Source organism: Saccoglossus kowalevskii, chromosome 6 (assembly GCF_978046115.1).
Source record: "Saccoglossus kowalevskii chromosome 6, keSacKowa6.1, whole genome shotgun sequence".
NCBI classification, from domain to species: Eukaryota; Metazoa; Hemichordata; class Enteropneusta; family Harrimaniidae; genus Saccoglossus; species Saccoglossus kowalevskii.
The window spans coordinates 20,221,071-20,238,687 of record NC_140646.1 but is presented as its reverse complement, the minus strand read 5'-3'; the positions used below and the strand labels follow the sequence as shown (position 1 = coordinate 20,238,687).

At 36.1% G+C, this 17,617-nt stretch overlaps 1 protein-coding gene across 2 annotated transcripts; it reads right to left on the bottom strand.

The window, feature by feature from the left end:
• Positions 1-4,930: 4,930 nt before the first annotated feature.
• Positions 4,931-16,739, bottom strand: LOC102806455 (uncharacterized). 2 transcript variants are annotated; one of them, XM_085500789.1, is made up of 4 exons: positions 16,562-16,739; positions 9,728-9,797; positions 5,847-5,888; positions 4,931-5,703 (listed from the first exon to the last, which is right to left on the bottom strand). In XM_085500789.1, exons 2-4 carry the CDS (start codon positions 9,738-9,740, stop codon positions 5,273-5,275), a joined length of 486 nt encoding a protein of 161 aa, XP_085356915.1. In that variant the 5' UTR covers positions 9,741-9,797; positions 16,562-16,739; the 3' UTR covers positions 4,931-5,272. The 2 variants fall into 2 exon arrangements, with proteins under 2 accessions (XP_085356915.1, XP_006821466.2); XM_006821403.3 differs by lacking the exon at positions 16,562-16,739 and adding an exon at positions 15,199-15,455.
• Between the last annotated feature and the right edge of the window lie 878 nt (positions 16,740-17,617).

The following is a 17,617-nucleotide window of genomic DNA, read 5'->3' as shown; positions in this document are numbered from 1 at the left end:
CATTTTGTGACATTCTAAATTCTTTAATTTTGATGAATATTTTGGTACTTTTTAGTAAAAACATACTTTTAACAATTTCTCAAAAACTGTTTTGCTGATTGTGTTAATGTGTGTATGTACATTCATTGGGATGACCATTATTAGATTTGTTCATTTTGTAACATCTTCAGTCTGCTTCCAAATATGGATCAGATTATTTTTATAATATGCAGTACATACAGCAAAGCTATGGCAGCTGACAGGCGGCTAGTCTTATATGTACACGTATTACTAACATATACATCTCAGCTAAGATCTATGTATGTAGAGTGTCATTTTTTTTAACCAGTACAGAAAGATTGTCTGCAGTAATTGTAGTAATAGTACAGATAGTTTAAAGTTACATTGTTGGCAAAATTAAACTCGCTATGTCATATTATCACAATTTGTGACTTCTTTATCAGCATTTTAGGGTGGCCATGCCCATTCCAAGCTAATCTATATTGCAGTAGGGACATTAATTGCTTTTGTGTAGCATGTCCACTGTCTGTGATACCACGTTACAAGACAGTCAAGCTACACAATGTATGTCCCTATCGCAACATAGATTCATCCAAAGTAGGCATGGCCACAAGTCGACACAAGCAATATTAGAAATAAGTTATGTTTGTCAAATCCAAAGTAGTAAGCCAATTCACAATCAAGTTTGCAAATTGGCTGCCCAATACTGCCAGACTATTTATATTGTGTTAATTGCACAGTGACCCGAGCAAACTTTCATTAATACATATTTCCTAGGTTAGTTATGTCAAGTAAGCACAGAATTTGAAAGCAATGCATGATGTGGTTTATTGTAGTCAATGAAAGGTGCATTGTACCAGGTTCTGATCAGTATAATTTGAGAATGATGTAACTTTAGAGTTACTCATTGAAAGGGCTTTCATCAATGAAGTATATTACCTATTTTTCTAACCAGTCTTATGTTTAAATTTGTCTGTGGTGGTAAATAGGTGTCTGTGACATCAAATCAACGCTAATATTATTTTGATCTGTGCAAATAGTGAATTGCTATAAAATACTGTAGTGTTTTCTTTTTTTAACATGGGCAAGACTCATGAAAACAGCTTGCATATTGTTAAACTGAATCCATAGTGAATGTATCACACTATTGCAACATACAGAAATGTAGTTGATTTTTCAGAATAATTAAAAAAATAATGTGTTCAATACAGAACTTGGGTGTTATATGGTATCATAGAATTTGTACCCACAAGTAAATAGTGCAGTTTGAATCACTGAAATATACCATATTTGTCCTATTGGTTGCACAAGTGAATGAAATGACAACTGATCATGACTATTAAATGTGGCATGCATTTTTCATACTACCGGTAATATAAGCAACAGCAATGTAGTAGTCCCCCATCAATATACACTGTATCAAACCAATTTAATGCATTTTTCAGAAAATTCTCGGCCAATAACATCTACAACTGTAATCTTTCAAATAGAGCAGTTCAACACACATAATGAAATTTGTAATATATGAATATTTATTGTACATTTTCCATAATTACCACTAAACAATATATAATATGAGATATCTACGCTGTTAGCAATGCACATTTCAAGAATTGAAGATATCATTAGAAAATGAACAATGTGTATAGTATCAAAGCAATCGGGCTTGCTGTTTTCAACAATAATTCAAAAATGTCACTTTTTACCAAAAATGACAAAAATATTCATTAAAATTAGAGAATTAAGATATCACGAAATAAACAAATCTGAAAAAGGTCTACCTGAGGTACATATATGTATAGTATCAAAGCAATCAGACTTGCGGTTTTTAACAAGAAGTTGAAAATATTACTTTTTACCAAAAATGACAACAGCGCCACCACCGCCACGGCATACAATTGTAGGCCCCCTAAGTTTGTTACGGTTTATGAATCAAAATAGAAAATTGTCGAACGAAAAAAAACCAACAGAATTCTGCATGTAAAATATATTTCACGAGTGAAATAATTTTGATTCAGAACTGAAACATAAATTTACCCTAAACACATCAGAAGTAAAATGAATGACACAAAATAACCTTTATTTAAACATAAATTTGTGTACTGAATGGAATATAAATTGTACACAACAAAATGGCGTCTGAATAATTAAATAGGAATTCTTTGAACAAAAATACGTTTGATGCAATCAAATACGAATTTTAGAAAACGAAATAATATTTTATGAAATGTAAAATAGAATTTACAAACATAAATTGCGTTTTGTGGAATAAAATATGGATTTAAAAAAAAAAAAATTGTTTTTAATAATATTGCAACACTTGACTTGCCATAGCAATGGATTCTAGTATTTTGGATTTATTCATATAACGAATACTTACACAACCTGTAGTTTGTGGACGAACGAAGTTAACTCCATGGCGGACGCCATTGAAGTGTGCAAAGCATTGTGGGTCCATCCTTTAAACTAAATCGCTGAAGTTGGTCATTGGTCGTCGCAATGCGTTACTGATCGTTGCAATGCGTTATTGATCGTCGCAATGCGTTATTGATCGCCGCAAGCGTTATTGATCGTCGCAATGCGTTATTGATCGTCGCAATGCGTTATTGATCGTCGCAATGCGTCATTGATCGCCGCAATTTGGTTATTGTTCGCCGCAATGCGTCATTGATCGTCGTAATTGGTTATTGATCGTCGCAATGCATCATTGATCGCCGAAATTTGGTCATTCTTTGCCGATTGTATATATGGGCCACCGTAAGTTTCAATCTTTATCAGTCTCTAGAAGTTTGAAAACCATTTCATGATTTTCTGGTAAGTTTAATCTTTGTAATTGAGGTTACTGAAGTTGTTATTTAAAATATTTTCGAAACTTTTATATTTTGTGTTGAACTTTATGCATATCGTCTATGACAATGCATCGTCTATGACATTTTTGAATTGTACTTCTGCTTTATATAAAATGTCACATCCCCTTCGGATATCATTGCTAAAGTTCTTGATATATATTCTATGCCCAATTTTTATGAGTTTATTGTCAGTCAAGCACATTTTTCTTTATAATCTTCTAAAATGTGTACAATTGCATGTATTTGACATATAGAGCTCCAGCTGTGTGAATGGTGACCTGAAGCTGAGGAGAGCACTGTATTTCACTCAATTTAGAGTTGTTCTAGTCAGGGTGAGCTATTTTGTATATTTCTATATAATGTATTTCTGAGATTTATTGCCGTTATATTTCTTAGATGAATATATTTTTATTTATCATGTTTGCCAGCAGCATAAACTTTCTGTTTTTCTGACAAATATGTATTTATATCTCCCTGATATCAAAATGTACATGTAGTCCCTGAGCTAGACAGCCTATCGAAATTTATTGCAATAACTAATTGTATAATATTGACACTTCATTGAGTCAAATGTACTTATTAATGTGTTTACATATTTTGTCTACACAGGTTTTTTTTTTGTTTGTTTTGTTTTTGTTTTATGTTATCTTAACCATAGTATGAACTTGGAATAAAAGAACGCAGTGAATGACATACATGCGTGTCTCTATGTGTGTCTATCTGCACGTTACAATACCTTCCAATCACCTAAAAAATAAGCTTGGTAACGTCTCAGTTTGTACTCACTGATCTGCGCAACAGTCGCCATCTTTGTTTGTATGAGACCCATATCCCGCGCATGCATGGCGCGACCGTTCTTTAAACTCGCATTAAAGACACAATGTGGATGAAAGCGTGTTTTTTCATCTTATACTGGATATCGATGAATACACTAAACTATGAGTTATCACGACCTAAAACGCTGTTCTTGTAGCACATAACAAAGTATTCGTTCGATGAAACAATGTAGTTGTCTAATACGCATGCGTGCTGATAATTTTTAGTACGTACAATAACAATGATAGATCGAACGTATACTGTAGTGTTCGCTACAAAAGAAAGGTATTTTAGTTGATGATAAATCATGATCCAATTTGGATTCACGTAGTATCAATCAAATATACCGTATATGTTTCATTATTATTACTGTAAAAATACCTTGTTGTCGCTTGGAATTTATTTTCGCTGAAATATACCTTTTTTCCCTATATTTTACACACATCTAGTAAACAACTAGTGACAATAAATTTCATATAAAACACCCAAAAATTCTTTTCAGCGAAAATTAAAATGCCACTATAATAAATCATATAAGACATTCGAAATATACCAAGTTATCTTCTGTGCAAATCAATAGTTGTTGACACATTGGTGTTACTTAGTATATGCCTATCAGGATGAAAATTATACACGAATTCGTATACCTTGAAGTTTACAATATCTGCACATGTCCAAGGGACACGTGTTTAAACACTAGATCGCCGTTCACTATTTCTATCGGATTTAAAAAAAAAGACATTGCACGATGGAACGACCCACCTTATATCAATTAATAAACGCTGCTCGGACTTATAAATATGATATATAGAAGATAGTTATTTAGGACTAGTTATTTAGTTATTTAGGACTACGATTACCAAATATTATCTTCTATATACCTTATATCAAGTTATCCGTTTTCCTGTTAAATGGAGACAACTTATATACGTTCAAATTTATTCGTAATTTTTTTAGCAAAATACGGACGAATGTTTTTGTCTCTGTGGTGAATAAATACTAAATCGTGACAACTTCAGACACTCGTTATTGTGGAATGTCAATATTAATATCGGTTAATCTAAGAATTAGTCAGAACGGGTATAAAAAGGCAGTTGTTATGGTCATCTATTGGTTTGTCGTAATGAGCGACAAAGTGCAAGCCAGCGTCCAAAAAATATTGAGTGTACCATATTGGGTCCATGGCTGCTGGTAGAGGGCGCTAATCCTCCGGGAATCACACAAGTATCAAGGCAACCTGCTCGTTGATCGAATACTCCAAACTGTAAAGTGTTCCAAAAATGTTTATTTCAGAAACTGGTAAATTAATATCTCAATTGATCAACTTGGAGACGGCATTAATTTTTAAATCCGCTTTCTACGAGATATACGTCGATCGAGTGCTTCGAGTGAGTATCTATAATTTGCCATATTTAAGTGAAAAAGTTGTTTGTACTCTGTCCCCAATGCCTGACACGTATTCCATTGCATTACCCAGGTATGCTAAACAGGATAGTAATCGACTACAAAATGTCGTTAACGGGATATCACATTAATTTCGCTTCAATGTCTGGATTTATGTTGCCATGACTATAGCCGCTATGAAATAAGGTCTTAGATATTCGGCTTTACTGGCCTTCTGGGAGTTTTTCCGGAAACCGTCGTGCCCTATAAAACTGTCTCTCTTGGTAATACTTGGTACTACGCCGTGTCTTTATTTGTGTATTTACACTATCACTGTCGAAGAATACACTGTTCCCATCTGTATCAGTGATACGTATCTTTGGGATGTCGAAACCCGCCGACTGATTATTCTCAGACTCCAAGTTTGTCAGTTCGCGGTCCCATTGACGGTCACCATGGAGACAGCAGCAGACCCGAGTCATACATTCTTCATGGCAGATTAAACCAGAGCCATGGTCGTCACGAAATGTCCCTACACAATATCGATTACACCTCCATATGTTGTCCAGATGGCCTCGTTGCCAGTAACAGAATAGCACCCCAACGATGAAAACGCCCAATACAATTATTCCCAGAAAGTCCAGTCTGGTCGAATCTGTGTGAAAATATGTCATTTTTGTATTAATTTTACTAGTAATGAAAGAAACACATGAATTTGTTTTACAAGCATCATGTACGGATTGGTTGCCAACATAGCGTGTTTTACGCCGTCGTCATGGAAACCTTTGTTTTACTCACCTTCACCGAACATGTGTATCTCTATAGTTGTGTCAGTGGAATCTGCAAAAAAATGAATATATTTAGGGTCAATTCAGGACGCAGTTAAGACCTGGTCAAAGTTCAGTCAATGGCTGAGGGATATTGGTCAGTACACTCAGAGTAAAACAGACAGTCAAATTCATAGCCTCGATTCCGCAAACTGCCGAGATTATTAAAGTGAACGTTCACTCACAAATGTTGATATAGAAATACCTTCAGCGAAACCAATACTGAATTTCTTTGAAAGCACCATATATCACACTTTGTATGAGTTATGCCATGCCAATATAAACGAATTCCGTGGTCAAAATATTGCGATCTTGTCTTGACCACACATGGAATATATATATATAATTTATATATTCTCCGAGAAGGATTAACTATCTACATTTGTGTTGTTAAACAAGATATATTACTTGTAGATAATGTCTGCTAAACAACTGTTTATAACAATGTATGAAATCCGGAAAATTAATTTTCTTTTAGCCGAATTAACAGCCTCTATTTCAAAACATGAATGAAATAATATGAAAATAAATATGTTCAGTTAGGAAATATCGTTGCCCAGGTAGAACTAACCCCATGAGGATGCAGAATGTCTGGTTGGTTAGCTAGGGAGGGGGCTTTATAATGACGTCATTATCGCATTGAATGATGGGGAATTTGTGTTGAAATAACGAAAGAAAAGTGTTATCAAACGGGCATGGACGTTAGTGTTAGTGTCATGAATTTGTTTTTGCGTATCTGTTGACCGACTTAATTAACTGATTATTAGCGAATTGCTGTGTTATGTCTGTCATCGTGTAGGCCTATTTGAAGTTTTGGACGGAACTTGGCTCAGCGGTTTGGAACTAATTACAAGATACCGTCGCTATTCTGACATCCGTAGTTATTAATGTAGTGAACGATTAATCAAAAGATATGACGTATTCAGTACTTAGTTTGATTGGCTTTATGATTGAAGTTTACGCCTTGGGATCTCTTATACTGATTGTAATTGGTTAAGGGGTGACAAGAAATAAAGATGGATTTAATGCTGTCTCGGGTGAAAACCAGGGACTTGGCAGAGAATCGTCTGGGGAACATGAACGAAGCTTGTGTGTGTCTTTTGTCAGCCTAGCGTGGAAACGACCGAACCCCGGTTACCTAAGTGAAAGGTTTTTAACCATCAAAAATACCTATCATACGTGGTGTGAGAACCCTGGGCATTGCGTCTTACGCACATTGACATCCTGTGAAGAGAAGTGAATGGCGAAGATGTGTCTTTCTTGTGAACCGAACTAACTGGCTCGATGGCAGAGACGAAACTGCGCTTGACCGTGACGACTAACGGCTTTACCCGAACGACACCGATGTACAACCCTGAAGAGATGAAGATTTCAGAACCCCTTCGGAAGGACCAGTACCGGATAGGACTGTATAATTAAGAATTGAGCGACATTAAAGACAAGAAGATGATGATAAAGAACGACCCGGACTAACGCGACAAGAGAAGAGACGCTTATAGACTTTGATTCGAACTTTAGCTATCTGTGTATTGCTTAGAGAACTGCTCGCTGGACACTGTAACTGACACTGTGTAACTTAAGACGTTGAACTCTTTTCCAGAACCCTAACCCTATTGCTTAGTAATGTAATGTATTGCTGTTTTTTTCTATTGTTTTTACCGTTTTTTTTTTTTGTGTGATGTTGAATTGTATGTGTGTAAGCGCCCAGATCTTTGTTTTGAACTGATATTTAGTGACGTGCGAGGTCCTTTATAACGATTTAAGCGCGTTTCAGTGGACAAGTATTTGCAACACAGTGTTTTGAGTTTTGTGAAGTTTGATGGAGTTTTAATGAGTTTATGAGTACGGAATATGATGGGGAAAGTAATGCCCCAACGTGTTTTTCGGAGTTTTGAGATTTGTCGATGTACAGAGATACCGACGTTTTAAGAGTTGTTTTTGTTTATGTGTTGTTTCCGGAATACTTCTGACGCTTTTTGAGTTGAGAGCACTTTGTAACGTTTTTTAATGTCTTTTTGAGATAGGAGTATGGTGCGCTTATATACGTATTGTTTGATAACGCAAGCTTTTGTTCACGATTGACAGGTTTATATGTGACTCAGTAGTTTCTATCGTTTTGCCTTTTTTCCCGTCTTTAGTGCCAGAGAAATAATGTATTATGAAAGCGAATTTGTCTTTGCATTCTGTTTCCACGCCGTATGACTTTTGTTTAGATTAACGACTTGTAAGTTCAGTTGAAGTTTATAAGCGTAGATGACAGGAGTTTGATTAATAGCTTTTTATTCATTGTTTATTAGTTACCGCTTTGCAATGCTTTAACCGAGAGACGCATCCCTGGTAATCACGTGATCATGCTGTCTACTGCAGCGATTGGCTGATCGCTTGGTTACACCGCCACGCCTTAGTTTTTTTACCTTTTGATATAGAGTTTGTAACCTTAGTAACGGAGACAGTGCAGCGAAGGGTTACCCTCAGCGGACCGTTTTGAGAAAAGTGAGTCGATTGGTAGCCTTTCCCTTGTTTTTGATTTATAACCGTTGATATTTGTGACTTTATAACCATTGTATTTAGACTTTATAATCATTGTACTTAATTAGTGTGTTTTACTCTTTTTGATTTATACCTTTTATTAGTATTGTATTTAACCCTTATGACGATGAGTAGAGGACGGTATCTTTGATTTATGAACGTGTTATGCCAAGAGGCATATCTCAGTTTGGGTGAAGGGATGTGTCATGAATTTGTTTTTGCGTATCTGTTGACCGACTTAATTAACTGATTATTAGCGAATTGCTGTGTTATGTCTGTCATCGTGTAGGCCTATTTGAAGTTTTGGACGGAACTTGGCTCAGCGGTTTGGAACTAATTACAAGATACCGTCGCTATTCTGACATCCGTAGTTATTAATGTAGTGAACGATTAATCAAAAGATATGACGTATTCAGTACTTAGTTTGATTGGCTTTATGATTGAAGTTTACGCCTTAGAGTCTTTTTACTGTTTTGTAATTGGTTAGAGTTTTGAAAATGAATAAAGAGAGTTTGGGTTGGTCTTGGCGAATACTCCACGATAGACGTAGTCGAGTGCAGTCCTGGGCAGTCGAGAGTCCGAGAGAGTCCAGGGGCGAGCCTTGAGGCAGTCCAGTCTTGGGCTAGTCTTGGATCAGCCTTGCGAGAGTCTTGGGGATTTTTTCCCCAGGGCGCTGTGTCTTATAGAGTGCTCGATTGACCGACTAAGACGAGAGCTGAAACGTATTTCGTTGTGTGTGCCTTATTTGACTGTAAAGTTAAAGTGACTTTCCCGATCCCGTACCTCAAGGGGACGAGATAGAGAGACGAGACGAGTTTCCCCCCTGACAAGTGTGGAGAACCTGAGAGAAAAAGAATTTACCCCTGATATTAGTGTTAGAGTAATTAGTGTCTTGACATCATAAAGAGTATGACCATAGCGTGTCATTTTTTTTTTTTACAAACAAGCGTCTACCCATGAGCATTTGCGTTTTTAGCGTGTGTTGTTATCATCGCTTGGGACTCAATTCCCGCGCGTGCGCAGGTGACGACCCTCCCGCTTTAATAATAATGAGTTAGTCTAATATCACCGAATACGCGTTGCATGGCATGAATAAGTGCGCGGCCGTAGACTGTACGTCACATTCAGATATTATTGATGAAATCCACACGCAGTATGGGCGAAGACAATGTTTAGCTCTTGAGGCGCCAATCATTACAAATTTCAGTTTTAATGAAATCTCGCGTTGATATGTATAAATATTCATAAATGTGTACAGTGTAAAGTTAGACACAGGATGTGGTTGTGAGCAATGAATAATATTACATTAAAAACTATACTTACTGTCAAAATCCATTTTGTTTTGTTTTCTTTCAGCTAATCCATAAATTAATCATTCGTTATGATATTTATGCTGAAAACATTTAGAAAAGATAATTAAGTATTACAACAGAAATAACATTTGATATACTAGTATTAGATCACCATCTGGGATAAAGTCTTGTGAGTACCCCAGGTGGACATATTCATTCTGTGCAACAACTCCCATGTCTAGATAGGTTTACTTTCAGTGGCTCGCCGGGAATGCCTACAGTGATGGACAGAATACACCATTCCCACAAATCGCGCCCTTTAGTGTTGAGTCCTTCTAGGCACGATCTTTGTAGCAGTGACGTTCAAGTTTTTTTTGACTGCATTATATATGTAGTTGCTTGGACCATTATTTGAAAATATAGTGGTTGTTGCATCAGAAAAGTGATCGGCATTTCAAAATTCAATTGAAAAAGTATTGACCACTACCTTGGCTGAGTGTGCTACAGACTCAATGGGAAAGCCAATTAAACTAGCTGAGATTCATTCACTAATGAATACGAGTTTGAGGGAACCTTGATTAAGGAACGCAGGTGTTTGTGTTCGACCATTTCATAGAGAAATGGATACATAGCCCCGGTATGTATTCCTAAATATGAGTATGGCTTCTTGAACAAAAATGCAGAATAACTTTGAGGGCGACTGTCGTTGCGTTGCGCATGTACGGCATTTGTGTTCAAGTTGATAAAAAAAGATTTTCCCATAATCCAAACCGCTCTTCTAATGGAAATCACGAGTAGGAGTTTTGACCTGGGCGCAACATGCGCACTAATTATGACCGGTGACTCTTTCGATACATTCCAATCGCCGAAAAATACATAGTTAAAGCTTGGTTTGCGCAATGGTCAAACGTTGCCATCTTTGTTCATATGAGTCCCATATCCCGCGCATGCGTGGCGCGACGACCAACACCCTTCAAATGTGTATCGGTTATCAGCAAGAGAGTTGATTACGTCATTTAGCCTTTCCATAGTATTGATTCTCTCTCTTCCCCAGTGTCTTCTTTTGGTCATACTGCACAGGAATAATTACATGTTGGTAATTTGGGGTTTATTATATTATATTGTTGTTTATTGTTGGATGTTTGAGAATCACTCATGATGATATATTCTACTCCATTGGTGATTTTACCATGGTAACCACGATGATTCAGCGGAATACGTTCTTTGTGTTGGTTTATTTGATACAATTTGTTGCTTATTGGGTGTTAATAATGCGGGTGTATTCTTATCAAATGTATTGGTACTTGATTTTTTCCCTTCTTTTGTAGGAGATGAAACAGTTGCCCAACCTTGTTCTTGATCATTTTATCATTTCTGCATTAGCGTTCTCTTATTAGATAACATTTTCTCAATGAGACCAATTTCTTTATTTACAACATCATCTAAGTAATGGTGTAGGTTATTAAATCTTTCAGCAATATATATTGAGTTTCTTTTCAAGTTCGCCTTTGAGAGTGTTAATTTTCTTCCTAGTTCCATCTGTGACTGTTGTGTTTTGTTTGTATAATAAGATAATAAGAGGGATAATTTTCATCTTCATCTCTTCCGCCTTTTTCTTCTTATGACTCAACTTATTTTTTAACAAATCACACTCCCACTGCTGTGTCTTCAGATCTCTTTATATATAATAATAAGTATTTATTGCTTTCCTAGGCCACCGGCCCATATACAAACATATCAAACCAATGCTTAAAATGTAACGGGTACAAGAAGAATATGATAATATTCTCGGTTAATGATCACATGGAATTAAATAATAATTAATTTGTTAACAATTGTTTCCTAACTTCAAATGCTCTGTGCACAAACACACAAATATTTCGTAGAATAACACCATTTGTTGCTTGAACAAGCCTTTGGAATTTATCCATGGTTGGTTGGAATGAAAAATGTTGGGGGATTAACTCTCGTCTTAACGTGTTATAGGCTGGGCAAATCAACAGAAAGTGATATTCATCCTCAACAAAATTAGCACGACATACTTTACAGAATCTTTCCGTTGAAGGCAAGCCTTCGCGCCTACCTTCTTCAATTCTAAGTGGTAAAACCCCACAACGAAAACAGGCAAAAATGCGGACGAGTTTCAGATTGCAATTTAAAGATAAATATTTCTCCGGTTGTAAGGTACTCTTGAACTCAATGTAATTACGTAATTTAGGTTTCAAGGACGTATTTGCTTTCCAAAGCTGTCTCTGCGTGTCTGAGACACGCAGTACAAATTCAGAAAGAAAAACGTCCTTGCTACCTACTTCTTGAGCTAGCCAGACATACCCAAAGCCATATGAATACAAAATGTGTTTAATTGCCGTCACCCAGTTATTTCTACCTTGGTCATTGAGATTACGCAACATTGAATAGGCATGCCTGGGAATTCTCGTCGGGGGGAGTTCTAAGAGTCTAAGCCAATACTTAATACAACGTTTAAGTGTGGAAACGAAGATTGGAAGTCGCCCACACTCTCCAACTATAGCTTCTTTGGCAGTACCTTGAGGGAGCCCAAGAAGCCTTCTGCACCATGTCCTATGTACTTTTTCAATCTGGTCGTAGTATTGAAATCCCCATATTTCAGATCCGTAACACAGAATAGGAGATATAATTGAATCAAATAATTTGAAATGAGTGTCAAAATGAACCCCATTAAGTTTAACAGATACCGATGAAAGAATCCTAAGCGTTTTCCCAGCCTGGTCCGCTAAAGTAGAAACTGCTTTAGACCAAATATTCCTGGAAGAAAGCACGAGACCTAAATACTTATAATAGGAGACAACTTCTAACTCGCATCCCTCAAGGAACCACTTCTCGTTTCGTGAAGCGTGACCGCCTTTGCGGAAAACCATAACTTTTGTTTTTTTTAAATTAACTTTCATACACCACTTACTACAAAATTGCGATAAAATATTAATCAAATTCTGCAGGTTTGGAATTGAGTCACTAAAAATGGCTACATCATCTGCATAAAGTAAAGCGAACAGATTATAAATGTCCTGTGTTAGATTGAATCCCCAAATTTCCCGAGTTAACCAACATCAAATTTAATTCTTCAATAAAGAAACTAAATAAAATAGGGCTCAACATACATCCTTGTCTGACCCCTATCGGGCATTCAAAGGAACTTGAAAGATTCGATTCAGATTTGACACAAGACTTAACATTACTATACATAGAACGCAAGATACAAAACATGTTACCATGGATACCGATTGTTAATAATTTATATAATAATAGTGAATGGTTTATCCTGTCGAATGCTTTAGAAAAATCCACGAAGAGACAATAAAATTTACCACCCCTTTTAGCCAAGTACTTCTGCACAATAGCATACAAAACAAAGATATTATATATAGTACTGTGATTTTTTCGAAAACCCGACTGACAATCGAATAACACGCCATTATGTTCTGCCCATAAACTTAGCCTTTCATTTAAGATTGCTGTAAAAATCTTTCCTAAAACATTTAATAATGATATCCCCCGGTAGTTGTTTACATCATTTTTCCCCCCGTGCTTCAATATGGGAATAACAACACCCGATGCCCACCCTTTCGGAAAGTCACCTGAATTGTAAATAAAGTTGAACAGAGGGGTTAGAACAGGAAGAATAATTGGGGCCGAAATTTTAAAAAACTCATTTGGAAGCCCATCGTCACCTGGCGCTTTACTATGCTTGAGTTTATTTAAACTTTTCAAAATTTCACCCTCCGTAATTTCTTGGTTCAAATGATCAACCCCACCATTATTTTGGACGGACAACCCTGACATTTCCCCATGTAAAACTGCTTCATCAACTGTATTCATGAAAACATGATCCCTCGATTTGCCATGATTCACACTATACAGGTTACTGAAATGGACATACCATTCATGCAAGCTGATGTTATTCAATGATTTACTTTTGTTCTGAATAAATCTCTTCAGGATTTCCCATAATTCAACTGAACCACACACAGCTGCATCATTTAAACGGTCTTTGGTGAATGCCTGCCACTTTTTCTTTTTGTCTTTACAGGCTAATTTGAATTTTTTCTTCGCATTTACGAATTCATTTAAATTCACCTCATTTCCCAGCCGTCTAAATAATTTCAGCTTATTATACATACATCGTTTTCTTTGATGACATTCTCTATCGAACCATGATGGCTGATTGTTAGGTTGTTTATCGATAATTGTGACATTCTTAATTTCCATTTTTCTCCCAGCAAATTTCAACGCTGAATTTAATTTGGACAGTGCAATTTCAACATCAGGCAAGGCGTTAGTTGAATCCAAAATTAATTTTTGAAATTCTTCGGATTTGATTTTCTGCGAAAACTCATCACTGTGTTTTTCATTCCATCTAAAACGAACGTGTTTAGCAGACGACATAATACATGGATTTGTTTGCATAACCTTAGACTTATCTGGGACACAATTCAACTTGCAAATAATTGGCATATGATCTGATTCATGACGCAATGGTATGTCAAAATCGGTTACATAACTGAAAAGAGATGATTGCAGGATACAGTAATCGACAACACTTGCCCCGTTTGTCGTAATGCAAGTAAAATTTCCAGCCGAATCATTTCCCAATCTGCCATTGGCTATGTGAACATCAAAATGTTTACACAACTCGATTAAAGATACACCTTGCGCATTTACCACTTTGTCATTTGACGAGCGTGGCATGCGAAAATTGTCTGCATTCTAAACAGTGTTTTCAATAGGAAGATAAGAAATCGAGTCATCCACAATATAGTCAGCAATGATACCTGTTCTGGCATTAAAATCACCATTAACATAATATACAACTCTGGGTTTCCTGAAATATACTCTGCTACTTTTCCATTTAGTTTATCGATATATTGAGAAGCATTTTCGGGGCGAATATAACAGCAACCAAACAGAAGATCCTTGTCCACAGATAATACCGACTCATCAAAACGGATAAAAATACAATTTTCTAAATCACATTGGATTTTGGTAATATTTCCAGCTAGGCATTTTTTCACATACAGTGCCACGCCTCCACTAGGTCTTCCTCTAATATTATGCCGAGTAGCGTGACTTGTAAACAGGATATAATTTTCTAAAATGTCCAGATCAACATCGTTTGTACAAAAAGTCTCAATTAGACCTACGATATCGGCAGATTGGCAAAATGATATAAACTCAGTATTACATAATTTACTTCTAAGACCTCTGATATTCCATACTAAAAATGAGATACTATTGCTAACATGGACACACTTGTCAACGATTTGTTTTGGGCTTCAGATCTCTTTGTACATTAATGACGTCACAGTGTTTGGATACGATTTGATATTTGTGTTCAAATCAACCATCATTATGTTTGTTTGTTTGTTGTTAAATTTTAACGGAGTATAATAACATCACTGAGTGATGATTGAGCTAGACGTTGTCGTGGTGATGATAAATAACAGATATTACTCATTGGTATTTTACCTGTCATATTCTTCTTCTATAATGATTATACAAGGTGTACTAGGTGGTTGTGTGCTATACTCGACAGTTGACGCAATGTCCTTCTTTGTAGTGGATATTAGTTGTTGTTTATTTTCAGATGATCAGTTCTTTATCTTGAAGTTGAATTGATTGATTCCTTTCTATATCTGTCTATTTCCATATCTGCGTGGTAGGCTGCCTCGTTCGCTGAGTTCTGTCTGATATTTATCGTGCACGTGACACTGTACGCTTTCGGGTGTGTAAACGTCACTTTAATACCCCCTAACTGATTCAACTTTAAAAAAAAAATAGTCTCTTTTTTTAACATCTAATAAATTAAACTGTACCGTTTTATTAGACTTATTGCCTGGGTTAATAACACTGAGTGTTATTATTTTACTGCCTTTGAGAATATACTGGGTATATTTCTGAAAAATAAATTTCCTCAAATTAAACATTAGTTGTCATAGAGACCTAGAAGACCTGATACTATTTAACTACCTTTGAGAATATACTGGGAATATTTCTGAAAAATAAATTTCCTCAAATTAAACATGAATACAATTCTCATAGAATAATACTAGGATTTCTTTAGTATTATTATAGGACATATACTTGTCCTATAGGAATCCTGTAAAATTGTCTGACAAATTTCTATAGGAATCCTATTGTAATTTAACCATAGTGCAGTTGAAAATATTTAGTATTTTTCTAAGCCATCAGAGTGAGTTTTATGACCAATGAAAAGCACAAACTTAAACTTAAAAAAATGAAATTATTCTTTAGGATTTCTTTAGTATTCTTAAAGGGAAAGATACCAAAATGCTGGAGGATCATAAAAGAATATTTTTATAGGAATACTTCAGAAACTTACAGAAACTTAGTCGAATAAAATGTTCGTAAGGGCCAGGGCATGTTCCATGATTGTCATGTTACTGAACGCACTCCCAACAGAAAAGGAGGAGTCAATTTTACAATCTTTACGACTACTTTTACGATTTTACAACCGGTCGTCGGTGAACCTGTTTGCCTTGTAATGTTCTTAGTAAGTTTAATATACGTGTTTTTATGTTGTTCCCCAGAAATATTTTTCAATAGTACGAATAGATATCATAGAAATATAAATTATATTTTTTCCTTACACATTTGAGTGTAAGAAAATACACGTTTTCTATGTTTTATGTTAAGTTTGTGAGGTTTCAAGGTGAAGTTGAATTTCCATATTACTGAATCAGTATGTGCGGTACAAAACTGAAGCTGGTACTGTTAAATAATTGCCTAAAACTGCTTAGTCCTTTGTAATAGCTATCAATCCCAATATACAGAACGAGTGAGATGTTATCGCTGATAATAAGTTACTCACCGTATATTTGCCGTATCCATCCGAGCCGAAACAAATAAAAATCGCCACACTCGTTTTAATAAATCTGATATTATCGGGTCACTCACGATGCATCATTTATGTATGATCCTTTCCTACGTACGCAACTATCGTGTGTGCTTGTTTATATGTGGAAACGTGAAGCTGAGATAGCCGTTCAAGGACCTAGTAAAGTACTTATAAACATGTACCTCGTTTACATGCATAAACATGTACACGGTGTTCCGCGAGTCCCCTCCAGACTAAATACCATTGTTCAATTACAGCCATGGCACAAAACACGTTGACAATGGAAAACATCCAATCAATCAGTCATTGTGTGTAACTGCGCTCAATTACACCGTTCAAGTACGATGTATTGACGGTTAACTCTGCATGCACACGGAGATAATATCTTGCTACATTCACGGTGTACATGAACTTGGAGACTAAATGAATATGTCAGTTACAGCATTAAGATGGATGGAAAATGACTACATGCATGTAAGCCAAGGTCAATCAGAGGTGATCGAGCTTAGGCGCAAACTCTTGAACTTTAATTCAGGGTTTAATCACATAGAGTGACTATGGTTTAATTCAGTATTCACGATTCATCGAAAACTACCGTTATTGCGGAATTCAAACTGGGCATGCGCAATTACTCCTTGTGTCCGATTACTTTTAACAAAACAGACAGAGACCTGGTTGTGTGGTTGCTCCAGGGTAGTTAACAGGTGGGGGGTAAAACAGAGCCAAGTTATACATAGCGATACGCAATTTATGATGCTAAGCATGCGCAGTCACCCCAAAGGTACCAACAGTTTCTGTCAAACGTCCACGCATTTAAAAGAAAAAGTGATAGGTCGTTAAAATCCTCTCAGGTCTTAGACATTCTTCAGGAAATAAACACCGTACCTACCTTAAAATGACGTCAGTATATGTAGTATCCTTTGAAGCAGGGTAACGTAATCTACACTTCTTTGTCTTGCGCGCAGCAAAGTACGTACTGGTCGTGACAATAGACACCCTTGTTTAGATTTGCTTAACAATAACCGACTA

Bases quoted from the DNA above. Each gene is read 5' to 3' on its own strand.
- LOC102806455 (XM_085500789.1), bottom strand. The intron at 5,704-5,846 runs GTGAGTAAAACA...ATTTTCACACAG, and splicing joins GATACACATGTTCGGTGAAG to ATTCGACCAGACTGGACTTT.